The sequence below is a fragment of the Buteo buteo genome, chromosome 9 (assembly GCF_964188355.1).
Source record: "Buteo buteo chromosome 9, bButBut1.hap1.1, whole genome shotgun sequence".
Taxonomy (NCBI): Eukaryota; Metazoa; Chordata; class Aves; order Accipitriformes; family Accipitridae; genus Buteo; species Buteo buteo.
This window is the reverse complement of record NC_134179.1, coordinates 17,811,762-17,839,709: the sequence shown is the minus strand read 5'-3', so window position 1 is coordinate 17,839,709 and position 27,948 is coordinate 17,811,762. Positions and strand designations below refer to the sequence as shown.

At 42.5% G+C, this 27,948-nt stretch overlaps 1 protein-coding gene across 1 annotated transcript in view; it reads right to left on the bottom strand.

Moving 5' to 3' along the window:
• Window positions 1-27,948, bottom strand: part of PCSK2 (proprotein convertase subtilisin/kexin type 2) — a 111,534-nt gene that overhangs the window by 9,395 nt on the left and 74,191 nt on the right. The window contains exons 6-10 of the mRNA XM_075035507.1: window positions 26,672-26,748; window positions 18,103-18,191; window positions 15,321-15,496; window positions 3,248-3,463; window positions 1,855-1,955 (exon numbers count right to left, since the gene is read on the bottom strand). Coding sequence (XP_074891608.1) covers window positions 1,855-1,955; window positions 3,248-3,463; window positions 15,321-15,496; window positions 18,103-18,191; window positions 26,672-26,748 — 659 coding nt within the window. The remainder of the gene's footprint in view (window positions 1-1,854; window positions 1,956-3,247; window positions 3,464-15,320; window positions 15,497-18,102; window positions 18,192-26,671; window positions 26,749-27,948) is intronic.

The window sequence follows — 27,948 nt, the reverse complement described above, 5'->3', positions numbered from 1 at the left end:
ATAAGTAAAGCTATTCCAGTTGTTTATGATGAACTCTTTCAACATTACAGTATGTCTGATTCAAACCACCAACCTAAAAGGATCCGCATTTCAGCTTTCTGTGTCCCAGGTAATAAGGAAGTGTGCATGCTGAATGTACACCAGAATAGCTAATTACTGTCATTTTTCCAAGGTGACACAAGAGAGCTGAAAACCAGATATAACTTGCATCATTCTTATTGAAACCTCTTAAGAGCTGCTACATATCTTAAAACTGTACTTTCCGTTTCACAGATTGGTCTGGTTTTAGAGACACGTCAGACATATATTGTGTATAAGCTGAGAGACATACTGCAGGCAGCAGTCATCTGCATGGGAAATGGTTAGCCATTCCTGTGAAGGCTAGTGTAACTCATCCAGGGTAGTTCTGCACACTAAAATGGAGGTTTAATAGATCCAGCCTGGAAGGAGATAAAAGACACTGTGACAGTTCTTTCTACCTCCCCCCACACCTTTTTCAGCAAAGGCTAGAAAGCCAATTGCAAACCAGGGGTATTAGTCTAATTTGTACTCATGATAGTTTGGCAAGAGTAATTCTAGTCTTCATGGATAGTTCAAATTAAGAGGAATGGCACTTATAACTGAGATAGTAAGGTTGTAGTCCAGGTTAAACATGCAGTAGTCAGAAAATTCATTAAGCCTTTATATTTTTATGGCCATAATTATTTATCATATTGTGGCTGCCCCACTGAATGAATCTGATAGTAGAAGGATTGATCATCCAAAGTTAAACACTTGGCATGTGTGTTTTACGTGTATGAAACCTGAAAAATGAGAGTTGGCCCAAGTCGTCCTTTGAGCACAACAATCATTGCTCTGCTAATGACAGAAACTTTGTCACCTCTGCCAAGCCTTTATTCTTCTGCATACTGTTGAAGAGAACTATGTACGTAGTGCTCACTTCATGCCATGGTTACAGCAACTGAAGCTGTATACTTGAGCAAATGTTGTCTCACTTCATAAAATAATTTAACACAAAGTAAAAAGATGGTATATGTTATTGAAAGGACAACTTTTCCTAACCATTAGAGAAGAAGATAATGAAGTAAGATATACAAGAGGTCTCCAATATCATGAATAGCATGAAGATGGTAAATAGACAATGGATATTTATTCTTTCACATAACAGAACAATTAGGTAGCACAGAAGCAAAGTACCAGCAACGGGTTAAGAAAAAACACTCAAAACATTCCCCACCACCATTGCCAAAAACTATTATTACTGTGGAACTGATGGCCACTGGATGATACAGGTGCCAAATACAGACAAGCTGAAAAAGAGTTAGACAAATTCAAGGAAGATAAATCTGCCTGTGGCTATTGAACAGGATAGGCTCACTGCTCTCTCTCCAAACCACTGACTGCCAAAGCTGTTTTTGAAAGATCGCTCTTAATCCCCATTTGTTGCACTCTCCCCTAAGCATCTGTCATTGCAGACAGTATGTGGCACAAGATGAACTCTTGCCTGATACTATAGGTTTGTTCTTACACTTTGTAGGCTGGGCATTCCACACTGGGTATGTGGAGAAATGAAATAATCTCTCCCTCCAAACAGTGCTGGAGAACACAAACCCCTGGAAGCAGTAGAGAGGACACAGAGAGAGCTAGTCAGCCAAAATGTATCTGCTATATGGCTTTGGCAAGACTGTTGCTCCATCTGTAAGTTACCATGTTTGACACTACTGTAGCAGGTAGCTTGTTTGCTCCTGATTCTAGCCCCTTGCCACACACAGCCAATTTGTATGATGAACAATATTAAACAAACTGTAGGCCCTCTCCTCTCTAGAGCTCACAAGGAATTTCTCAACAGCATACTTAGCCTCCAGGGCCAAGGCAAACACTCCGGCTGCTTCAGGGGCAGCTGCAGACGTTCCTGAGTGACGCAGGGTGCAGTTGCCATACAAATCCGTTGTAGCCTGCAATGATATTAGATGTAATTAATGAAACCAGCTAGTCCATTTTCCTTGCAGCTACCGACTCAGAAAAATACAGAAAGTGGAGTGTGTGGCCTTGCTCTTTAGAGTAATTGTGTGTTTGTTCCTAGGATCTGTTTTCTTCTTTAGAATAGTGTATCAATTTAAAAACACAGTGAGACATAGTTACAGAAGGTGTGAATGCAAGAATAAACCATGATGTAGTAAAGCAATGTTCATTACCACTTAGAACTCATAAACTCATAGAGATGGCATTTATTTCCTATAAACACAGTTTAACCAAAGGCCTTAAATTCTCTTAAGGTTATCAGAAGGATTTGAAACTAGAATTGTTAACAGTACTGAGCTTTCTAGCATTTGTGCAACTCCAGAACCAAGAGCAGTACCAGGCTGCTGTCTTCCATGCAGATCAGTCACTAGAAAAGACCAGAAGGAAACCTTAGAAATATATTTTATGGCAATAATTACAAAGATGCCACAGATCATCTTGGCTGATATCAGTTCTGTGCTGATATCAAGACAGAAACCAGTATTTTTCCATCTGATACTGCACATGGGCATTTAGGATTATAGTGTGTCTTCAGGGTTTGAGACAGGGCCATGGAAAATGTGTACCACCTTTTGGCAAAAACTAACCTTGAGTTACTACACCTGAATTTTCCACTCTGTGTATAAGACTATGTCCTGGCTAGTCTGAAGGTGCTGAAAAGCAGTGATCAGTATGGTGGAAGAGAATCCCAATTACACTTGAACAGAAACTGCATATTTTCCAGTTGTAGGTATGGCCCTGTGGGGGACTTGAGTATGATGCTCCGCACTGCTCAATAGGAGATTGAAGGTGATATGAACCCCCAAATTTCCTCTGTGGGTGACTGAATGTCCTTCTGCTTTGTGCAGCTTGTAGTACAGCAGAAGTCTGGTTCATGACTGCTCTGCCAGTATGAGTATGATCTCAGATGTTGACACTTTTCATTTAGATTTTGAGAGACCTTTTGTCACACTCTCCTCTGGTAAGAGTGTAATTGAACTTCTAAATCTGGTTTCTGATAAAGGAAAGCACCAGCTATATGAAGCTCTAAGAGAAGTAAGATCATTGCTGTTCTCAATATTAATCCCACATCTCCTCAGCTGACAGTTTTGGCACCATCATGTACTGCAGATGAGAAAATATCCATCTCAACAAAGAACCATCTGCTGCTCCAAAGCAGACAGAGTTGTAATGGGCCGTGGGAGTGCACAGACAGCAGCAACAGCACAATAATATCTGGACTCACCACACCAGCCTCCGGATTTCTCTTCCTCCCATTACTAAAGGTGGAGGCTAAGGTTGAAGAGCAGCTTTCATCATACAGAGCTGTCCGTCCATCATTTATAGCAGAATTGATGGAGATTGTCCACATGCTCGATGCATAACCATCACAGTTACAGTCATCGTAGCTGCCCCCATCTCCAGAGGCCCAGACATAGATACTTCCTTTGCCGCCACGGCCCTGTGAAAGGGGAAAATTGACCCTCTTGGGTTAAATTGCAAATAGGAGATAGCAGCTACTTGAAACTGCACATCCAATTGTAAAGCTAGTCATCTATAAAGGAGAAAACTGGTCCAAACCAAATATACATCAACCTTAAGCTGAAATAACATGGACTTCTGCAGGTTATTAAATCCGGTTAACTGGCAGGCACAGCCAGTTCTGCAACCTTATGTACACAGAGCACTTCCATTTATCTCCTGTTTTGCTTGACGCCCTGAAGGCTCCTGTGCCAGATGCTAAGACATTTTATGGATTCATTAGTGTTTATGTCAAGGTCTAAGTGGTATGAGGAAAGCGTTCTTTTAAAAGGCATATAGGTCATCTCACACGCTGGGTTTGTAAGATCCAATTAGGTTCAGGCAATGGCTGAAAAACTCTGTAAAACTGGCACTTTTTTCTCTCAATAGATTCTTCTCCAAAAGTATCACTGACTCAGAGCTGTTTTTCTGACAAACCAGCTCCTACTACTAAGCAGAAAATAAAGTTATGAGATCACATAAATAATCTACAGAAAGATGGTCTACCAATTACACTGAGAAGGTGACAGATGGACGGGAGAGACTGAAGCTGAACGGCAGCTATAAAGGCTTCCCATTAGCTGAAGGAAAGAAATCTGTATCCTCTACCCAACTTCCAGAGAGGAAGGAGTAGGAAGGGATCAACTCAGCTCCTTTTTCTCATCCCATACTAAGAAAGAGGTAGGGGCTGCCTGGAAGAGGGTTAGACCTGAGAACCCTGACACCTGGGGAAAGATCAGTGCTACTGAACCCAAAGCTTAGATCTCCCACTGATTCCAGCACAGCCACCATTTCTCTCTGTGTTTAGTCCAATATAATCCAAGGTTTACTTCCAACAGAACCAGAAGGGTGCAAGGCCTCAATTTAACATACTGTGCATATGCATTGGGCAGAACATAAAAAAATCTCCTCTGGCCTCTTCATTGTCCAGCATGAAATGGAAGTTAAAGAATACACAAACATAGTAACCTGCAATGGCATTTTAACAGGGAACCTTTTCTATCAGGAGTTTATATCAAATCTGAGCTCCCAGCACTAGATTCTATTTTTCATCATACCCCACTGAACAGAACAACCTCATTATTTCAAGCATGTTAGTGAGTTGCATTATAATCCACAGAATTGCACAGCAGGTTTGCCACCACTGGGGTATATAACATCTCAGGACATAGATTTCCATAACAAAGATGATGACTATGAAAAAGCATATTGAAATCAGTCTAAGAACTCCCACAAAGATCTGAGATCAATCATTTGAGCTTTAAGGAAGGAGGAAACTGTTGCAAAAATATGTACTCTAAGAACAAAATAATTCCAGCAAATTATACAGTTATGCCTTTTTTCCCTTTGACTTTTTCCCCTACAGGGCCCAACCCTGGCCTTTGGACTCACTTCAGAGGCTACATCCCAAGCTTGCCATCATGCCCACATACACCATCACACCACCTTGCCACCATGTGCCTCCTTGGGACAGCCTCAGTGGCAGCTTGAGCACATCTCTGTCCCAAAAAGGCAGGCTGCTGCCCAACGCAGAGAGCAGGTGCCTGCTGGTGCCAGGAATAGGACGTTTGGCACGTACAGACCCATTCTTAAACAACCTTTTCCTTCAAGCCATTTTAAAGGGAGAGGAAACATTTCATTTTCATGTGGTAAATTCACAAAATTAGCTTGGTGCCTGGCAGTTAGCTCCTGCAGTGCTCAGCATGGGGAAGCAGACTTACCCCTGCTTGGCAAATTGTTCCACACTGCCAAAACTAGGTATTGCTGTGAAACATTTCAGCCCAGGGCAGGATTTGCGGCAGAATGGCAGAAAACAGGTGCAACAGATTGCTGGTGGGGAGCTGGGGGAATCCACAGGAGAAATGAAATTTGGGCTCAAATTCATGGGTGGAGTTAGCCTGCTGAGTGCTGCTGAGGATGGGTTTCTGCATGTAATTACTCTAACATGAGAATGGCCTTAGGATATCACTTCTGTGAGAGACACATCCACAAGTGTGGCTTAGTGTTAAAACCCATAACTCAGCTCTTCATACTCTAATTTCAATTGCCTTTACTTCTCAGCCAGGACTGGAAAGAGGAGCAAATACTACTGGAATAAACTGACAGCAGCCCAAGTGCATTATTTGCAATGATGCTTGGGACTTGCTGCTTACATTTCCCACAGCTAGACCTGCAGTAGTTAGATAGTTTGCACAGACAAACGGTTTGGTGGCTGTCCTGAGGCATCACTTCATTTACCAGGCAGAAATATACAGCTTCAGGGGAAGTGAATTTTCAATTCTCTGGATGGTAGTAGTCTAAACTAGAAAAATCCCAGTTGGGTCAACTAAGTGTCATGCTTAAAGCGAACTGAAAGGTCCTATTTGCATCTCAACCTTATATGAACCTAAAAAATTTCAGTGGTGTCACTCAACCTAGGCTGCTGTAAATTTCGGCCAAAAACATGACTGGAGAAGCTGGTAGTAATACACACTACAAACACCAGAGGGAGCCTGAAGGAAGACTCAGGAAGAAACAAGACCGGCAAGATCGTAAGGTAACATTTTGAAGAGCATCTTTCTCCAGAATCCTGGTGAAACCTGCTCATTTCCTCCCAGATCGATGCACGGCATAGCACCCACACTTCTGAGCCATTTGAAGCTGCATCTCACTGAAAGCTGTAAATAGATCTTGGTTCATTTAGTACTAGCCCAACAGAGGCCCACCTCTCAATTCAGGCTAAACCAGAATTAAATCTTGGGCATGGCTACATGCTTAGAAAGTCACAGACAGCTACTGGGAAGCTCTCTTTGTAGAAACAGCAGGTTTTCTATTTCCAGTGTCCTTCATGGGATGTTGTGCTACCAGCAAAAAATATCCCTGATAAATTTTCTTACCCCCTTTCTCAACATCTAAAGAGTGTAATCCCAGAAAAACTTCTTTACTGAACTACCTTGCAAAAGTGAGTTGGCAGAGGACTGCAGCCTAATTCACTTTATGTAACTTCAGGCACATCTTGAACTCTTTTTTTCCCCTTGTTATTGCGTTCATTCATCATGCTTGCTGGGCTAGTGCCTAAATCAATGTTTCCCAAAGTTTTGATTGCTGGATCACACTTTCCAGATAAAAATGGGTGGTATTTGACAAATGAATCTCCTCCAGCTTTCCTGACCTTTCCCATCAAGGCTGGCAAGTGCCCGGGTGAGTAACAGCTGTGCCTCTAACATGGCATGGCCTCTGCAAAGGCTCCTCTAGTTTACCCACTCCTGCCTGGCCATCAGGGTTGCTAAAGATGGATGGAAGGAACATAACAGTCTTTACAGCACATTTCAGATGCCCTTTGGCTTTGGCCTAATCCTTCAGTCATAGATCAGGACTAACAGTTTCCAAACAGTACAAGCTAAAACCAAAGAATGGACTCCTGCCCTGAAAAGCAAGTACCAGGAATGACAGCATCAGGACACCAGCAGGCAGATGGGTTCAGGATAATAAGAAAGCAAAAGCAGCACCTGCCTGTGAGGAGGTGGGGGTTTTTATGTGCAGTGAAAAGATATTTCAGGATAAGGACAGCCAAATGGTTTGCTGATGTTTATGGACTGTCCCATTTCTAAGGAAGAAAATGCAGATGGAGCACATTTGAAAAAAATATGGTAAATTACAGAACTGGAAATTGCTTTCTGTAACAAATTCAAAGCATATATTATTTTATAAGCACCTTTCGTTTTGCATGACATATGATAGCTATTTTGTAATTCTTCTTAAGAAAACAGAAGTGTTTCAGCACCTTCTATATAATTTAATAGCAATTTATGTGTCTGCTATGGTAAGAGATAGGCTGGTTTTCCAGGAAAATCAAAAAATTCTACAGCTTTTTCAAGTCTTTGCCATGGATCCTACTGACTTATGAATAGGACTCTGTTAGTTTCCATCCCGTATTAATTTCGCCTGTATTTTCCTCTGAAAAGAGCATTTCTTTCTCTTGAGGACTGAATTATTTGAAAATCCTTATGTGTTTTGTAATTAAAAACCGCATCCTTCAGTAATGATTGTTAATTATCTCAGAAAGTATAGTTTGCAGCCCAGGCAGGCAACGCAAAATCACCATCGTGCCCCCAGGCTGAGGCATACTAAGGCAAAGACAGACTGTAGAAGAGCTGTGGGACCATTTGCCCACTCTTGTGACTTAGCAGGGAGCACTGGGCTGGGCTCTCGAGACATCCAGGAGCCTATGCAAAGACCTTGCTCTGCTCAGGTCCCCCCACCACTCCTGCACATGTGCAGTCCAGCTATGTGGTGTAAGCCAGCTGGAAGCAGTGAGTCCTTGGCATTGCTGAACTGCTGCTCATCTTTTGCACTGCCAGGATTTTCTGGAACCTGCCTGCATGTTCCTGCAACCCTGACATGGTGCCAGCCGGACAGCTCATTGAGCCCTCGCTCTCCTGGCTCCTCCAGCTACCTCTGCAACTGCCAAGCTGATTTGCTCAGAGCAATCTGGTTGCCCGTGACTTCCCTTTGTTCCTTTCTTATACTGATTTCTTGGGGAGTGCTCAAATCTAAAGCAAAATCTAGGCAGAAGCACATGCCTGACAGCCAGCCAAGTAATCTCAATTTAGCCACACAGACACCAAAGTTTTAAGCAGGAAACATATTCGGATTTCCACAGTTTGCCACTGCACACGTTCAGGGGGACAGCTGTCTTGTTTGAGCTGAATACCTTCGCACTTCTCCCATGTCCAGCCCCTTCTGAAAGCCTGGAGCTGCTGTACCATGTCCCTGGAAAAGCCCAGGATGTCTGGCCTGCCCAGCACACCCATAAGTCATGGCGTTCAGCACAGAAGAAACAGCAGCTGGGTTATCCTACTCAAATTCACCACTGCTGAAGGCGGTGTCCCTTCAATGTTGGCCTAACACTCAGGCACTCAATGGGGAAGGAGGAAAGGCTGTTTTGGCAGGAGCAAGAACTCAGCTAACACTTGGCTGCTACGCAGAGGACAACCATCACTTGGAACCATGTTTCAGTCATGCTTCTCCTGGTTTTGTCCCTTTCATATTTTGTTACCTTCAATAACTGGCTGTCTGGTTCCTCCTAGCAGATTTCTGAAACTATCTGGGTAAAGTAATATTCATCCAAGTACAAGAGACTGCTGCATCTGAGAGTCTCAAAGAGCTAAGCCTTATAATTGTTAAACCCTAACAAAAGGCTTTATATAACTTATTCTATACTTGGTCATGGTAGAGTACTGAACTCCCATCCCCGAACCCCCAATTAATTGCATAATTGTTAATACCTCCTTTGGCTAAAAACCAATGCTTGAGCCATTTTCTACGTCTAAATTACTGTTGAAACTGGATGGACTTCTGTTAGCCAAGAGAAATGAACAGAAAAGAAAATTACACTTTTGGTGAAGAGAGACAGCATTAGGTTTCAATTAAGGTTCAGTCCAGCAGGGAAATGGGGAGGGAACTTTGAAAATGCCAAGACAAAACCTTTTAATTATCGATTCCTTTTTTGTTGGATCCTGGGCTGCCTACCAAAAGTGATAATGCATTACTCTAGTCCAGCAATTCTGCAGGCATAATTCTGGTATCGATAATATTTGCAAAAATCAATCCTGTATTTCTAAGCTAGATTAACACTGAGAAAAAGAGTCTAAATACCCAATTTACTTTTTACCAGTGATGATGCTGGTTTTCCTGCCCAGAGCTCCCAGCTGGTGTGATGAACCCCAGCCTCACAGCTCCACCTGTGGCTCTTTCAACACTGTGCAAAGGTTCCCAGCTTGTAGCATCAGCCTCGCTGGGAAGCAAAAACACATGGCTGCTGAGTTGCAGCAGAGATAAGGTAAAAACACTCCCGGGGTCAGAGCGAGACAGAAAACTCTACATTTTGAGGCTACATTATTGTCTTGTCTCCTTAGAAAACAGTAATTTCCATGTCAATAAAGAAATGTGGAGCTTACAAATATTGCTATGTTGGCCCAACCTGTTGATACAGCAGCTTTCTGCTCTTTATGAGACAGTCATGTGAGTCTCTGTGAAGGGCAGTATTTAACCCTGTCACAGGCCCAAGCAAAGCACAAACCTACAACAGCCAAGGTACTGAGTTGACCGAGACATCCCTGAGGAGGCCAGTAGCACAGCAGAAATCAGTAGCAATTCGGTTTTGCCCCCATCCTGTCCTCAGAGGAACATGCCCATTCCTCCATCTGCGGCAGGAAGGCAGACCACAGACTGATGTCCAAACCTGGGTCATGTGCTCAGTGAAAGGTCATGTATCCCATCACCAGATCAGAAAAGCTGGTCATGCTGTGTTACAAAAGCCTGAAAATATCCCGTCAGATGACTTCAGAATTCCAAGCAGATATAACATGGTCATATGGGTTTTTAATAAGGATTGATTTTAGCTTACATAAATAAGACAAGGCATGGAATTATAATGCATATTCCAGACGCAATAGCAATACAATAGTAAAGGGCTCCCAAGTTATAAAGAAGCTTGTAAGGCTTCCTCAGAAATGGAATAATGGAGAAATGGAGTTAAGATGGTTGCTAGATCGTAACCTAATTTCTCTATCCTCACTTGGCTGTTGAGCAAATAAAACAATGTTAGAGGTATCTAACTGCATATACTTTATTAACGTGATATCTCCAGCGTATTTCACAGAACAGTAACACAATGTCTGTGGCCTTAGAGAGAGACAAATGAGAAATATTTCCTTTCATTTTTAACACCGTCCTTTCTTCTTTCATTGGTGAGCCCAACTACAGAGTCATGATGAGACTATAAATTCTTAAAACTGCTCCCCTGGCAATTTGTACTTGTGCAGCATTTTCTTAGGTAGAACCATATTATGGAAGCAATAACATTTTCACCAGCACAAGCACAAATGGATCATGTCTTATAGAATCTGCCTGAGCTGGCAAAGTCTCAAGAAATTAATTCAGTCCACGAGCAATTCCTCACAACCTACTAATATAAAAGCCTACATCATAAAAATGCAATAGATAGAGACCAGCTTAGCTTGATTACTTCTTTTTACTGGCTTAAATTCCAGTAGCTGAAGCTGGAAAGAACTGGACTCATAAAACAGCAAATAAGAAATGTTTACTGGATATTGCATTAAAGACAGGATGTACCATAAAAAATGGGTAGAATTAGTTCTTGAGCTAGTTACCTTCCCTCTTTAAGATGACTGCTGATACAATTCTGGATGCAAGGTACCAGAGAACAAAATGTCTATATTTAGGAGACTTGTGCTGTCACTGGAATCCCATCTACCATCCTTACCTCCCCCTCCAAGCTGTCTAGCCCTGAGAGTGTGTACACACAGGTCAGACAGGGGATATGTAAATCAGACAGCTTTGCTTTGCCCAGCAATACTATATATAAAATGCTAGTAGCAGCTCACTCCCCCTTCTCTGAAATGAAAGTACTGCTCAATCAGATGAGCCAGCTAGCTCATCTGTGTGTGCTCAACACTGCCGGGCTGCTTGTTCCTAAGTCCATCACCCTGGTTTGTTGTTCTGCTCTGAATTGTAGTTTGTATTTCTGCACCTGCAGTAAAATCCCTCCATAGCTCATCAAAGAAATATATCTGCAAATACATGACACAGAGTGTTTAGGAGCAATGAAACTGAGCATATGAGCAGCCTGGTCTTGGTGCAGAGCTAAGATATCTCAGGACAGCCAAGAACAATGTTAGGTTGGTGATTTACTGAGACTGTCAAGAAATATACCTTTTCTCCCTAGACCCCATAACCTGCTGCTGATCATAGATGTGGCTAAGATGGAGCCTAGAGGCCAGATAATAAAATCTCATTAAGAATATCTGTTTTTTTGCTCCTGGCAAGTGTGTTTAAAGAAGGAGACAGAGTGTGCAACAGAGCGCATTCCCTGGATCTCTCTTTCACCAGACAGAGCAGCATTTGTCCCTTAGCCTGTTGTAAACTACCCTAATGGATATCTGACTTGGGCACAGTCTAGCACAGTCTCCTGTTACAGCTGGCAGCCAGCAGCATCATATGCCTCACAGCGAAGGGCAAGTGCAAGACCCGCTCATTTAGGCAGGTACTGGATACTCACAAGTTTCAACCTAGTCTTTAAAAACTAGAAGTTGTATTAAGCCCTTTCAAATTATGTCCCAAATATGTCTTTTCTAGCAGCTGGAATTTGCATTAGGTAGTTCATCATAGTTCATCTGTGTCAAACCAGTGCTGGTAATTGCCAGTCTCTTGTGGATGTTTTGTGTGTATGAAACTCTTTCAATCCCTATTCTCATGTGCCTGCTAATTCAGCTGTGAACTCATTTATCTTTGCAGTGCAACTACCGCTACTCTGTGACCCAGTCATGCTGCTGACTACTGCCCCTGAACAAAAGTCATGAGATAACACAGCAAAGCATAGACTGCACTAAAAAATGAGTGGGATCGTGTGTTAGTAACAAAAAGCAGCTTGAATCCCTTTCTGATTCATGTATTACACTAATCCCTGATTACATGTATTACACTAACACCAAGTTCATGCACATGCCATCCCCTTTGTGTTCAGCCTTAGAAATGCAATTCATTAAAGAGCCCATAAAGGAATTGCCAGTGTGATGGACAGATTCTGCTGTCCTTAATTATGCTATTTTAGTGCCGCCTTTATTCATGCCATTTACCTTACAAGCAAACAGCACACCGAAGTGGTGGTACGATTAAGACAGAAGGCAAGAATTAGCTTAACAAACGCCAAGAATGGGAAATGGAAGAGGAAAGGCAAGAAGATGTATCAGCCTTACTCCACTTGGTTATGGCTGCATGGCTTCAAGCCATAAAAAGAGACATATAAACAAGAAGTCTCACAGTTTCTGCAGTTTTCATCATCTTATCATCATCAGGTGACTAGTTACCCCTGACACCCCAGCAGCTCTGGAAGAAGGACTTCAAAAGGACATGACAGTGGATCGGAGTTTGGGGGAAGGATGAAACTCTTGTCAGTGAGTTTCTCCTTGAGATGGGTTCCCAAATATGGTGGCAACAAGGTAAATGTTACCTGTGTTTGTCAACTCAGTTAACTGCATATTCCCTGTAAGACTTTTGTATCACTCCCACTTATTTATTTTTAGTTTATTGCCTTAGAAGTAAGGATATTAAACTTACTCTGTGCAAGAGATCTTACATTTCCTTCTAGGCCACTTGAAAGTATTGCTTTTAGTTTAATAACATGTTTTTATTCTCAGCATGTTGCCTCCTCCCTGCCAGTATTTCAGCTTCATCACTAATTTGTGAACCATCGCTCTGTGAGAATCAGCTCTAGACTGAGATAAAGAATGCCTACATTTATTTGTCTCTTTATTTATAAAGATATTTTTCTCTTTAGTAAGAGGGGGGGTTTATTCTGAAAAATGATCATACATTGGATTTACATTTGAACAGTCAATAGAGAATTTGATGCATATATTATAGACCTAAACTAGGTAAACTAGGTAAAAGGCTATTATATCAAAGGCTTGTTAGTCTTCCTTTACACGCAGGAAAGTCTGTGGTGGGTTTTTCAAAGCACCATGGAGAGTACCCAGCATCCACTGACATCTTGAAATATCTTTAGAAAAACTGGCTCTCCACAAAAAGAGATCAGAACAAAAACATTCTATGACAGGAAATGTAATGAGCAAAATAAGGGTAGATAAAGCTATGATCACAATGCAAAAGGAGTTATTTGGGGTGGAGCTGTCTCTTCTTTCATGCACATATTGCCAGGAGATAGCTGGGATACTGCCACTATAAAATTAAGTGTAATTGTCCCTGGACAACCATATCTCTCTTAGGTAGAATCCAGTATCATTCCTTCTGCTCTCTAATTCTGCAATTGCTGTTTGACAGAACTGGTTTCCTAATGCAGGATCTCCTGTTAATTTTGTGCTTTCTGATAAGGTACAAGAGCAATCCTTCCCAGAGCACAGGTCACCATCACCATTCTCTCTCCTTCGCAAGCATTCAACCCGAGAGATCTTGGGGCCCCTTCTGATCTTAATATTGCAAATTATTTCTTAAAGAGAATTATAAACACTTCTGAGGGGAAGGCACTAAAAAAGTAATATGCCCAACACTCCCAAGTATGGGACTATGACCAGACAATAAAACAGAAGAGAAAAATCCCTTCTCCTACACTTCATTTGAAGAGAAGGTTAATTCCAGAGTAACTCCACAAACTAAAGCATATGGCAGTATGACAAGTTAATTGAAAGATCTTTTAAATACCAAACTGCAGAAAACCATGGCTACAATTTAAAATCTGCTTCTCTTGATGGGTAAAATACCTCTATTTAGTTTATTTTGCATTCCCCTGCCAGGGTTATTAGTGCTTTTCTGTTACTGTTAGATGAGTTCTGCATGGGAAGATAATAACACAAAAATTATATGGGAATTTTTCTATATTCAGAGTTTATGTCTGCTCCAACCAACATTAGTGGAAGGAAGATCAAGTATCCACTAACTATAAGACATCAAGGTGTTGCTAAAAAAATATCAACTGTGTTACATACCTAAGAAAGATTCTCCCCAAGACAGGAGTATTGAAGGGGATCTTTATGGAAACACTAAATAAATGAAAGAAGGTCATGGGAAGAAACACAGCTTGTGTAAGATGACTTCAGAGGGACTTTGAGCTTGTCAGAGGTTTGTAAAGTTTATGCATCAAAACTGAGCAGACTCAGGAGAAATTTGAGACAAGTCTTCCTGCATTATTGCAGTACATTGCCAGTTTTATGGGTGAGAGCATGAAGATGACTCTAATTCATCTGTTCTAGGCAAAATATTTGAGGCTCGGGATTTGAGGAAGCTTTAGATGCTTCACTACCTACCACAGCAGTAGATTTAATTATCATGTCACAAAACACGGTAAACTGAATGTGCTGCTCACAGCGAGGTGGTGATAAACAGTGGGAGAAACTGGCACAAGTAAGAGGAAGAATAATTTGGATGGAAAAATGAGTCATTGTAGAGCTCCCACACAAAACCACCCCAGATGTTCTGGGGAATTTCAGATCTTTTCATTATGGAAACCCATCTACGATTGACCAAGGGGAGGAGGCTTATTCCCTACAGAACCAGGAGCAGCTGTGGTTGTCCTGGCTGCATGACACCAAAGAGATGGAGACAGAGCCACGTGAGGTTTTGTTTGTTTGTTTGGTATGGGCTGATTTGTTGGGGTTTTTTTTTGAGTTGTGGCACACATTTTACCCAACCTTCTAATAGGGTACAGGTTTAACAGATTCCAGGATAATACTGAGTGTCTTTAACACACAGAGTGTTCCTAGAAGCAGGTGGAAAGATCGGAATAAACAAGGAGGCTCCTGCTACTGGGGAATAATATTACTCCACGGACATCTGAACAGTTGTGGTTCAATTGCAGCTATTACAATGACCATATATGAGTGACCTGAAAGACACCACAAATCCAAAACAATAATTAAGTTGGTGGCACACCAAAACAGACAATGTGATGTCAGTAGTACAGCTGCCATGTTTCAACCTGGGGAGTATTTACATTTGGACTGTGATGGCATATGAAAAGCACATGTAAGCTGACTAGAGATAAAAACAGTTCTATGCAAGACAGCATGGTATCCCGAGACTGTATAATAAAAGCAATGCCACAATATTGCAGAGAGAACATCAACAGACCTTGGAATACACTGAAAGTTGGGATAGCTTACACAATTGCATTGTGTTCTGAAACATCTATGGGAGGACCATGTATTCCCAAGTCATTGGTTTCAGCGTAAGTGCGTACATATCATTCCACTCCAGTGCCCAGATTATTTAATAAGACTTACCTTGTTCACGCCATCTGCCATTGCTTGCAGTGTTAGCTCTCTAGGTCCATCCACAGTCTTTCCATTATCAGTTGGTCCCCAGCTGGCACTATATATATCTATGACTTGAGGCATATGACTGATAGAGGAAGCCTCAATAATGTCTGTCATAAATGGCTGGTCAAGCATTCGAATACCTGTAGATTTAATCAACATAAACGTGAATAATGCATTACCCAGCACAAGATGAAATCTCAGAACCTGGGGAAGTTCTCCAATTACAGGTACTTTCATTCACTGGCACTTTCGCTCAGTAATTTCACACTCGCCATTCACATTTCACTGGGGTGTGCTTACCCAGCAGGATGGCAGCACTTAAACACCCAGCCACAGCAATGCAGCATGGCCCAGAAAGAGAAAGAGCTTTATTGCTAGCTTTCTAATTACATAGTATTTTCCATCTACTATTTGAAAACACTTTTAAAACAGTAATATTCAGCAATCTCAGTGTTTCATAGCATTTAAATAATATTAATAGTATTTAAAGTAATATTTTGTAACAACTAGGGAAAAGGATTAAGCCCCCCCCTCTTTAATTTATACTCAGCAATGCATTGACACTTCATTAGTTTTTCAAATACTTTTTTCTGTTTATTTTGGTTCTTCACCAGAATTTAATCAGAGAGAGGAAACACGCTACACAACAATTTCCTGGAAAAACATCATTGTGTCAACATGCAGATGCAATAGCAAAATATGGCCAGTATTTGGAGAAAAAAAGCAAACTAAAACCTGCTTCCTTTAACCCATGCTGCAGTAGAAATCAAGTTAGAGTTTGAACGATACAATCCTAGGACATGCCAACTTCGTGAAACTTTGAAGTGTTGGCCCTAAGCAAGCCAGAGAGTGTGACAAAGACAGCAGCACAAGCCCTCACATCCATCATGCCTCACACACAGGACAGTTTCACTGATAGCCAACCTCTCGGTAGCCTTTGGATGAGACCTGAGTAACCAGGGATACATTCCAACTCTTTTTTGTAGCCCTGAGTTGAAGTTATTTTCCCCAATAGTTTTAAGACACAGATGGGACAGAAATCAATACCACAGAGCCAAACAGTGTGAATGGCAGTGAGGACCCTGATTTAGAAGCCAGTGCTTTTACTACTTTGAATACAAAATCCATGCGCCAAACATGAGGCTGGAAAAAGTGGTATAAACTTCAAATAGAATTTAGACCAAAGCTGGATATTCCTGATCGCTAATTCAAGCTAGAAGTTATGAAGTCAAACTCAGTGAGTGAGAAATCCCTTCATGTGCTTCTAAAATGCAGATCTGCACTGAAACCACAGAATTATTGACCCCGGGGAAGCGGGGAAACAACAGGAGGAGCCAAGCCACCTGGTTTGACTTTAGGGCAAAAAAGAGGTACAAGCAGCAAAACACACGATGCCCCAGATCCTTGGCTACCAACTTCCAAGTCCACCCGCAAACATGGACCCTGAATCATGTCAGCAGCACCCTCATCAACGTCCACGTTCCCATTCACCACACGGTGGTGCTACAGGTGCACACTGTCCTCAGGCAGGAAGGGCTGGCACTTCCAAAAATCTGTGGGGATTTTGCTACGAAGTGGACAAGTAGGGAAGATTATTTGTAGGCTGTTGGTCATCAAAAAAGGCCTTCACCTCTTCATTTTTAAGCAACCAGCTTGAAGTTGTAGAGTTATACTAATAATACAGATGAGGTCCAGCCAAAATCCCATGCCTCAATTGACATTCCTCTAAAAGTAGGTATTGCCAGAATGTAAATTTTCTGAAATGTCCCATCCCTGAAGGGGACATTACCGTTACTGAAGCAAGCATAGCAAACATTGCTTGGTGCCCTTCTGCAGAGGAGATTCAGCTTTTGATCATGTAGGTGATGGGTGAAATGTAGCCTTTCCCAGATTCTTGTGACACTGCAGTGAAACAGGGACTGGCCACGCAGAGCAGCGCTGCCCACGCATGCACACTGTGACCCATTCCCATGGAGCAATGGGTACATCCACATTGGTGTTTTGGTGTGGATTGGGGAATGAAAGTGAAATTCATAAGCATCTATCTCTGCTTGCTGTGCCTTGGTTCTCGTCATAGAACAGTCTTAGAGTGGGAAAACTGGATTTCTTCAGATTAAACTGACACATGCTGTCCAAGAGCCTAACTCACTCCAAGCGCTGTATTCAGTCTATCAGTGAAGACAAGAGCTAGTTAGAAATAAAAATACTCAACACACCCAAGGTGTGAATGCTGGGTGGTTGGTACCACCCATTTCATTCTGTGCATCTGCTCTTACAGCTCTGCATCACTTGTTAAAATAGAGAAAACCAATGACTACAGAGATTTACAGCACTGCAGGCCTTGCCCTGTGACAGCCTAAAGAATAAAGGCAGTGTGGGATTTGCCTTTTCGAATATTTTCTAAGTGCAGCAGGAATTTATATTTTACCTCCCGCAAAATGAGATTTGTCACAAATGATTCTACAGCTATACAGGGAAGAAGCACTGAAACTCAGCACACAAACAGGAGTTGGCATAAGAGGGAGCAGAGCTGTTCCTTTGCAATGTTATTAAAGAGGCTGTATAAGGCCCTCAATTGAAAAGGCAAAGCCATGGAGAATTCAGGGAGCTACTGTGAAAAGTAATAAACACCTGGCCCAGTGCCAACGTGCAGTCCTGTCCTGGGCAATGCTTCCTGTCTCTGCAGAAGTTCTGCCTGAGGCACAGTGGTGTTAAGAACTATCTACACCTTGAACTGCTACCGTACCTGCCACCTTGGAGTTATACGCAACTCCCACGCCGCAGATGTTGTTGTTGGCAGCAGCAGACACCTCTCCCGCACACCTTGTCCCATGGCTGCAAAAGGGAAGACAGAGACACCGTGTGAACCCCAGCTAATGTGTGTGCTGAATTGAGCTGGATCACCTTGATCTTGGTTTTGCCTCATAGTCAGCTCCTAGCGCCTCAGAGGAAAACCATTCCATGGCAAACTGTTGAGTGCTGTACTTGAATACTTGGATAAGCTCATTCCTTCCTGAAGCAGGAGATCATGGACTTCCCCCCTGCAGTATGAGCTACACTTGCTCTGAGGTTAACATGCATACTTACACTTCATTTAGTTGTAAAGTTATTCAGACCTTTTCTTCTTAACTCTGTCAAACAGGTTCTGCCTTATTACCACTATTAGTAGAAGTAGGCCCTTGACAGAACAGTGTAAAAATAAAATCAGTATTAATTCCTTTATTTTTGTGACTTGATAGTGTGACACCCATTATTTTGAACCCCACAGAACAAAGTCCAATTGCCCTTTTGCTGCTCAAACATGTACAAGGAGCCTATCCCTGCCCACAAAAGAAATGCTATAGAAAGAGGTGGGTGCAGTATCAAGCTGGAGTAGCAGAAAAAGTCGCAATGGTCACTGCACTCCTCTGCAGCAGAGCTGTGGCCTGGCTGGCCAGGCCCAAAGCTGGCCGGACCTAAGGGCATGTGCATCCCTCTCCTCCAGTGCCGAATTCCCAGGAGAGCTGACAAGGTGCTCCAGCTGTCAGCTCACAGAGCTACTGCTTTCTGCTTGAGTGGGAAATGTCTGTGATCTGACACAGAGGTCCAGGTTCGGGCTGATGTGGCATTTCAAGAATACTTGGTTTCTCTGAAGTATTTTACAGCTCTTAACAGGGACTCTTTAACTGGCAGTGGCTCTGAGGCAGTCCTGCAGGAAGGCTGATTGCATTTTCCTTTCTCCTGCTTCATCACAGATATTAAACCACAGAGAAGATAAATATGGACAATATAATCTGGTTTTAAAAAAATAGCACAGCAGCAGAGAAACTAGTGAAACCTGTGCTGCTGTCAGGTTTTTTTAAGTTTAAGATGTTGAATCAATATGAATCCATCCACATCAATCCACTCTGTGCATTAAAACTGACATTGCTCCTATAGCATGCTAAAGATTCATGCAATTAGCAGTGCTGTATTATAAAGGCATACAGAGTACCACATGAACCATCGTGGGAGGCAGCAGAACTGTTTTGTTTTAATCATCTTTTTTCCTCTCTCTCTCCCTTTAAAAACCTCTGGCAAAGGTGAGTGTAACATTAAGAAAGGGGTGAGAAGCAACACAATTCTTTTTCCTGCTGTATTTGGAAGAATGTTTTTTAAAGGTAGCTCCACAAAAGTAAATGACTGGCCTCCAATGTACACAGTGTCTTGATCATGAAAGGGTGAAGATCTCATGCGAGTTCCTTTTACAAAGGGGGCAGAGAGGAGAGTGATACAGATTTCTTATTCAGCTACTGGAGAAATTTCTTTTAACAATCAAGCAGGTTTTCCCTCATGCCCTTATTCAAGGAACTGTGAAAAAAATATACCGTTGCTAGGTGTTCATTATCTAGTCACCTGTGGGCTAGCTACAAGCCACAAAGCAGAATAAATAGCTTTGTTAGAAAATTGTCTTGACTGATGCTGAGGCGCAAAAAATTGGTGACACTGCTGGTGAGCTCTTTCTCTCACAGAGGGAAAAACTGTATTAGGACCTTCCTTGCGAAAAGATTTTATCAGAAGGTCCTCTCCCCCACCTCACCTCCCCAGCACACTGGCCCACATTATGGAGACTGCAAGCAGACCTGTTCCAGCAGCTCAGGGTTTAGATACTGTGCTGCTGACTGGAGAAAAAAAAAAACCACACGTGAGTTAGTGGAAAAGCATTTGGTTCAATTATTAATGGCAAATAGCAGACTTTTCCAATTTAGCCCTATTTGCTGTTCATGTATCATTGATAAACCCATTGTGGTTTCTATGAAGTGACCCATGTCACGGGCACAAATCACAGCTTTTCTCTCCAACATTCACCTCTTCACTATTATTTCCATGTTTAAAACAATTAAGAATATTTTCACCTATGAACAAGTTACTTCAAAGGTAAACCATGTATTAGCATGTAGAGCAAGTTTTCCATAAACGTTATATAAATGCAAACATTTTACATGAACATTCATGAAAAGTTAAGGTGGGAGAGGGCAATTCAATTGAAAAACAGTTTTGCCTTCAGCTGGTTTAAATAACATATCTGTATTAGTTATGAAAATTTCACTCTGCTTTGTCTTCGAAAACTATTTCTAAAACTCACTGCCAGTGCTATTGTGCATGCCCTTCTATTGACATATTTTTTAAAAGAGACAGAAGTGTCACAGATTTTCATTGAGGTTCCTTTTCATCTGCTCTGAAATGCTTCTGCAGACAGCAAAGGACAGGATCCATCCTTCCTAACTTCAGCTGTCTGCAAGGGAGGGCTATGCAGAGTTGCAGTCTTTATAGTTGGGACAATCTGCCTATCTTGACCGCTTTAATTGCTTGCACTGGGCAGCAGTTAAATACACAAAGCTCAGACAGACACTTTTGTGGGACAAATGCCATCCCCTTCTTACTCACATGACATTGTCAGCTTCTGAGCATTTGAGTGTTTGCACAAGGGAAAGCATTCCCTTACTTTGGGGAACATGCCACTTTGCCTGCATCCAAACACGCCAAGAACCAGCAGTAGCGCTGTGGCTCCTCCTTGACACTTGTGTCATAACACTGCAGGTAGAAAGAGCTGCTAAATCTGTTTATACAAATTCTCAATTATTATGTTGTTTCCATTGTATTGATTGAAAAATGAGGAGGAGGGGAGCAGGTGTTTTTACCCTGTTAATGAGCACTGCCTGGAAGCCAAGGGGAGTTCTTTCCTTGACTCAATAGTATTTTGTTTGGATCCATAAGTAAAAAACATTTTTACCTCTGAAGAATATGGGTTTCCAAGACATTACATAATTTTTGCCCAGTTCTTATCTGAGTGAGAGAATATACAGAATACAAAGGCTACAGGAGTGGAGATAATTGTTTATATCATGGCAGAAATTCGTAATCTCAGTGTTCTGAGATGGTGAGCTCTGAGTTGTGCCTTCTGCATATCACAACAAGAAATCAGAGGGCTGTACAGTAAGGCCAAGCTATTGCTGACTCCTATGGGCACCTCCACACTGCACAACATGGTACATGCCAAGGTACTGAATGTGGTTCAGGAGAAGTGGGTGTTAAAAATCACAGGCAGTTCCCAAACTGGTTCCTAAAAACCACTCTGAGTGCTGTGGGGCTGCCTCTGCTTTTGTGAACAGGGCTTGGTTCAGGTTCCTTCACTGCTCCCACTGCTCCTCAGGCGCAAACAGAGCCCTGCCCCATGTTGCACCCAGTATCCCCTATCCTGCCTTGGTCCCCAAGCTGTGGGTTTGAACACAGTCATTATGGTAAACACAGGAATAAATCCCTTGGCTGTCCAGTCATCCACGTGCTTCTCCCTGTAACAGCAGCTGAACTGCCCAACTGCAATTCCCTGCCTGAGGCACCACACTCTCCCCTTCCAAAAATCACCCTGCTTGGTTTCATAGGCCAGTGGCTGTTAAGATGGAAAAGCCAAAGTGCTTCCAGCAGCTTTAAAAAGCACAATGTGGAAGGGGAATCTGTGCTTAGAAGCAGAGCAGCTGCGATTAATAAGATACTCCAAGCAAAAACCTCTCTCTTTTTTTCTTAAAGTCTAATGACACTTCACACATGCAGCTGGCAGCTCACAAAAGCCCTTGGTTCATCTCTTTAAAAAACAGTCCTCTGCTTCTTGTTCCACAAATTACTTCAATTGCTCACATAGAAATGCATTCTTTATGGAAAAAGGGATATTACACTATCCTATTTTGAGTCGGATCCTCCTGCATACATAAAATTCAACGGGAGATACATCACTGACTGCAAACTGAGCAAAATGGAGCCTTTTTCGCAGGTTTCTCTGAATGGCTTTTCTGTGTAACTACTCTCTATCCAGACGCTCCTGTGCAGCTACACGTATGGATAGACAGACTGTCACAGGCAGACAGTTGTAACCTACCACTAATAATACTAATTCAGGAGTCAGAAGCTATGACAATAGCTTATATATGAACACATCAGCTTGATTAACAGTATAGCAAAGAAATACACAGAGAAAAATACAGTCATAAGTACTGCTGAACAGCTGGGTATGGTGTGTTGGTTTGCATCTTAGCCTGAAGAAAACATGTAATCTTGCATCTTAAATTAAAGCCTTCTTGAATTGTGCAGGCAGGAAAGAGACGCTTTACTGAATGTTTTGCTTCCATGATTTACCTTGCAAGGCAGTAAATTCCCTATCTCACCAAACAAACCTCAAGGTTCATGATAAAGAATGCTATACTTTCTACATATCATTTTTTTCTGGAAAGAATAATGGAAATCTCCAAAGCAATTTCTGCATTGCTTTTCTCCTCCTGACTTGCTGCCTTGAGCTCCCCATCCCCTCAAGAAAATAAATAGAAGAAAGTGTTGCAGTTCTCTGAAAACCTGAATCATGTTGTTCTCAATAGTTACAGATAGGGTCACAGGTGACCATGCTGTTCACCCTCGATTCTTCACTTGGGTGCCTGAAGTTAGCCAGAGGCATCTGGGGCCAGAGACCATAACCATTGCCACATCCAGGGTGCTTGAGGCCCATTTTAAGAGACTTTAGGAGGTAACTCTGCCTCCAGGGCCACCTACCATAACATGTGAGGCCTGTAAACTGTGCCCCACTACAAAATACTTGATAACAGCACAATCAATGTTAATGGGACTTGGCAGAACACACTTAGTTTTATGAAGTTCCACAGTGAAAATGACAGAAGCTACCATCACCCACTGAAGCTGAATTTAATTTTCCTCCATGCTGCTCCAGAGCTAAGTGGTATCATTCTCCTACAAATATCCTTTGCATAAATAAAGCAAGAAAGGCAGCAGACCTTCACTATACAATACAACTTTTTTGCCCCAGTCTTCACCAGCAAGTGCTCTGGCCACACAGCCCAAGATGCAGAAGGCAAAGGCAGGGACTGGGAGAATGAAGAACCGCCCACTGTAGGAAAAGATAGGTTCAAGACCACCTAAGGAACCCAAAGGTGCACAAGTCCATGGGACCTGATGAGATGCATCTACGGGTCCTGAGGGAAGTGGCTAAGCCACTATCCATCGCATTTGAGAAGTTGTGGCAGTCCAGGGAAGCTCCCACTGACTGGAAAAAGGTGAAACATAACCCCCACTTTTACAAAGAGAAAAGAGGAAGAGCCAGGGAACTACGGGCCAGTCAGTCTCACCTTTGCGCCTGGCAAGATCACAGAGCAGACCCTCCTGGAAACAATGCTAAGGCACATGGAAAATAAGGAGGTGATTGGTGACAGCCAACGTGGCTTCACTAAGGGCAAATCATGCCTGACAAATTTGGTGGCGTTTGTGGGTAAGGGAAGAGCAACCGACATCACCTACCTGGACTTGTGCAAAGTGTTTGATACTGTCTCGCTTGACATCCTTGTCTCTACATTGGAGAGACATGGATTTGGTGGATGGACCGCTCGGTGGATAAGAAATTGGCTGGATGGTCGCACTCAAAGAGTGGCGGTCAATGGCTTGATGTCCAAGTGGAGAGCAGTGATAAGTAGCATTTCTCTGGGATTGGGATTGGGACTGGCGCTGTCTAATACCTTTGTCAGCAACATGGACGGTAGGATTGAGCGCACCCTCAGCAAGTTTGCCAATGACACCAAGCTGTGTGGTGCGTTCAACACGCTGGAGAGAAGGGATGCCGCCCAGAGCGACCTTGACAGGCTTGAGAGGTGGGCCCATGCAAACTTCAGGAAGTTCAAGAAGGCCAAGTGCAAGGTCCTACACATGGGTTGGGGCAATCCCACGCACAAATACAGGCTGGGAGGAGAATGGATTGAGAACAGCCCTGCTGAGAAGGACTTGGAGGTGTTGGTTGACGAGAAGCTCAACATGACCCAGCAATGTGCACTTGCAACCCAGAAAGCCAACCGTATCCTGGGCTGCATCAAAAGAAGCGTGACCAGCAGTTCGAGGGAGGTGATTCTGCCCCTCTGCTCTCGCGAGACCCCACCTGGAGTACTGTTTTCAGCTCTGGGGCCCCAACATAAGGAGGACATGGACCTGCTCGAGCAAGTCCAGAGGAGGGCCATAAAGGTGATCAGAGGGCTGGAGCACCTCCCCTATGAACACAGGCTGAGAGAGTTGAGGTTGTTTAGCCTGGAAAAGAGAAGGCTCCAGGGAGACCTTATAGCAGCCTCCCAGTACTTAAAGGGGGCCTACAGGAAAGATGGAGAGGGACTCTTTAACAAGGAGTGTAATGACAGGATGAGGGGTAATTGTTTTAAACTGCTAGAGATTTAGATTAGCTGTAAGGAAAAACATTCTTTACTGTCAGGCTGGAACACCTTGCCCACAGGGGTTGTGGATGCCCCATCCCTGGAAGCATTCAATGCTGTATGGGGCTTTGAGCAACCCAATCTAGTGAAAGATGTCCTTGCCCATGGCAGTGGGGTTGGAACTAGATGATCTTTAAGGTCCCTTTCAACCCAAACCATTCTGATTTATGATTCACAAATTAGAGCCCTAGTCTTTCTCCAATTTTCCATTCAGTAATTGGATTCATACTAGTTTAAAAGTATCAGATGTCCTTTCCTGAAATGAAGGAGAAATCTCACTGGCATCTTGCTTTGGCTGAAAAATGGCAGTACTACAAAGGAGGACATCACAGCTCCTAAATCTGTTTGATCCATTCCAGGAAGCCTGTGCCTGAGGTGGAAGCACAGCTGCTCCACTTCTTTGTTGTGTCACTCTTGACAGAACTAAACTTGATTTCTTTAGAAACAAAAACAAAAATACCCCATACAAAACTCAGAGGCCATCAATACAGCCATACTGACTTGGAGATGAAAACCACATCAAATAGGCCTGAAATATTTTTTGATAAGCAAGCACTGAGATTGAGCCCTGAAACCTTTAAGAGTTTTCAGATCCTCAGTGGTGCTGCTATGTAAATGCTGGCAATGCCAATTACATTTACATCTAGAAGACATTTGGAAATTTCCTTGAAAATAACCTGAAACAATTTTTGCAAATCCAAGCCAGAACCTGCCTGAGACCCTGGGGAGTATGCTGCAGAGCCAGAGATTCTGGATGCTGAGATCACCAGGTAATAAACACACCTTATAGATGTGCCTTGGACCCTGCACCCTTGACTACATTAATATCTTGCTAGGAACCTGACAGACAGGGCTTTTTCATGGGACAGATGCAGAACTCAGGGCACACATGTTTTTTAAAAAACTGTCAAAATGTGTTTCTGTTCCATTTTAAGAAAAAATTAGTTTAGGGAAACAAAAAAGGTCACACTTTCTAAAATATGAAGCCTTTTCTTTGGGGCCATTCTTATTTATACCATACCTTGAGGACCAAACCTTCTCGTGCTGTAAACCGGCTAAGTTCAGAACATACTGAAGGAGGAGTGGGTCTTGGGCAATCATGACGTGTTCAGAAGAAATAACGCAACAAGCACAGCTGCACTGTTGATTCCAGGTTTATAAACACAATAGAACAGGTTCCTGGTTGGTGTATGTGGACTTTAATTCCTCCAGCAGCTAGAAATATCCCAGAATCAGCCCTGAAATGCTACTCATGTACACTGTCCTTAAATCAAGGTGAAAAGACAAATGATTCAGAACCTAATGTAAGATTTAATTTTTTAAACTGGTCATTCTACACCTTGCTGCTTTTCTGCCTTCTTCGTTTACAACCAGCTGAAAAGACTTTTCCCCTGCAAAGCCTTTTTCTGTCTCCAGCTTACTCCCTTTAAAACTAGCTAGCAGTGATACTGCCTCAGACACAGTAGATGGGAAACCAGCCTATACAGATTTGGGTTACTGTAATGTCCTAGGATAGCTGACAGAAAAAGGTATGTGGCTATCACCCATTCAAACAATCTAAATATATATACATTTCTGAAGCAGCAAGTTCATTCATAAACTACAAAATAGTTGTTCAGTGCTATTTAGAGGTTACATAAAAAAATGAAGTCATAAGTAACTGTAGGGTTTGGCGTTCAGAAGATCTCGCGATGTCACGGAAAGTTAGAGGGTTAGTCGCAGCCTTGTGATGTACCTGTAATCCCGCCTCCCCTTGTTAGTATAAAAGGAATTAACTGTGCAATAAAAGGTGGAAGTTGGCGCTCACACTGTGTGTGTTATCTGTCTCTTTCCCTGGTCCGGGCCGACCAGTGATCTAAGCGTGGCACCTTGATATGTAGCGAACACTACAAGTAACCTCTAATTTTCAAACAGTAGTAAGACTGCAGCTTCTGTTTTGGCAACCATTGAATTTAGCAGAAAACAGGCACTCCACAAATACCAGCAAATGCTTATAATTTCTTAAGCAAAACAAAATGAAGAGCAGGTTGATCAAAATCCATTTACCTGTTAAACCAGTCATCTGTATAGCGGGGGTAGGGGTAGGGATCATTACTGCTGAAGTCGTAGCTGGCTTTGGCATTCTGCAAAACACAAGAAGTTCAGTAAGCCAGCAGAAAAACAGATATGCAGGGTAGAGTGGAACACAAATTGAAGGGGGAGCCAAGAATAATTAGCAAACTTTGTCCTCTTCATTCTGCGAGATGCATCTGGATGCAAACTGGTCCCTGTTGTGCTGTGCCATTTCCCACACCAGCAAGCCTGGGGAAACATGCTTTCTGGAGTGCAAAGCCTCCTGTGAACCATTAGTATTTCCAAACAGTGTGGCTAGTTGTGAGGTGGTGTGAGAGCTCAGTGTAAGAGTCAATTACATGGAACTTAGTGACTGGGCCTGAAAGTAGCTCATGGTCACAAGAGTATTCCAGACGCCTTTAGAAGGCCTTGAACAGAATAAACAAGAAGACAGAAAAAGAAAGATCCCAATTAGAAAAACACAGGTGCGCATTCCACGATAAAGGGAACTTGGCACAAACAACCTCAATTCGGCAGTTTATCTTGACCAATTAGACTGAGACAAGTTTCACATGTTTTAGTTAATATAGCCAGTTATGGCCTATGTTTATGCGTGAGTACAGAGTTAGCATAACCAACTATAGCTTATGTTTATACGCGTGTACAGTGTTGATACAACCAATCACATTTTATGCTTGTACGTGTGGACACTAAATGCTTGCAAGTAGCAGCCAATCAAAGCTTCTTAGGAACTTAGAGAATTGTATAAGAATGATCAGCTAGGCTCAATAAACTGGCGACTTTGATCATCATATTGGTGTCCTGTCGTCTGTCCCCACATGGAATTTTGCAACAGCTCAGGTTATTACTGCGGGACTGTTCATCAACACTTACAAGAGTATTTAGGTGTTACACTACTTGGTGTGGCAGGACAAAGGTTAAATCCAATTTTCCAAACTGGTGGAAGTGACCAGACACTTGGGTCTTCCATCATCGAATTATTTTTTAAAAACTCATTTGTGGTACTACAACAGACAGATTTCTAAAAGCATTTCAATGCCTAAGAATGTAAATTTCTCAAAATTCAAATGTGAAAACGTTAATGGTCAGCACATATGCCTGAAAATCCCTTTGCATATTTTCTTGGTCCTTTAGATGTCTGAACAGCTTCACAACTGTGGCTTTCAGGTGCTTTTGTAAGTGTCATCCCATGTCTCTGCTTTTCATATAAATCTAAATCATTCCTGATTTTGCCCTATCAGCAGAGTTAA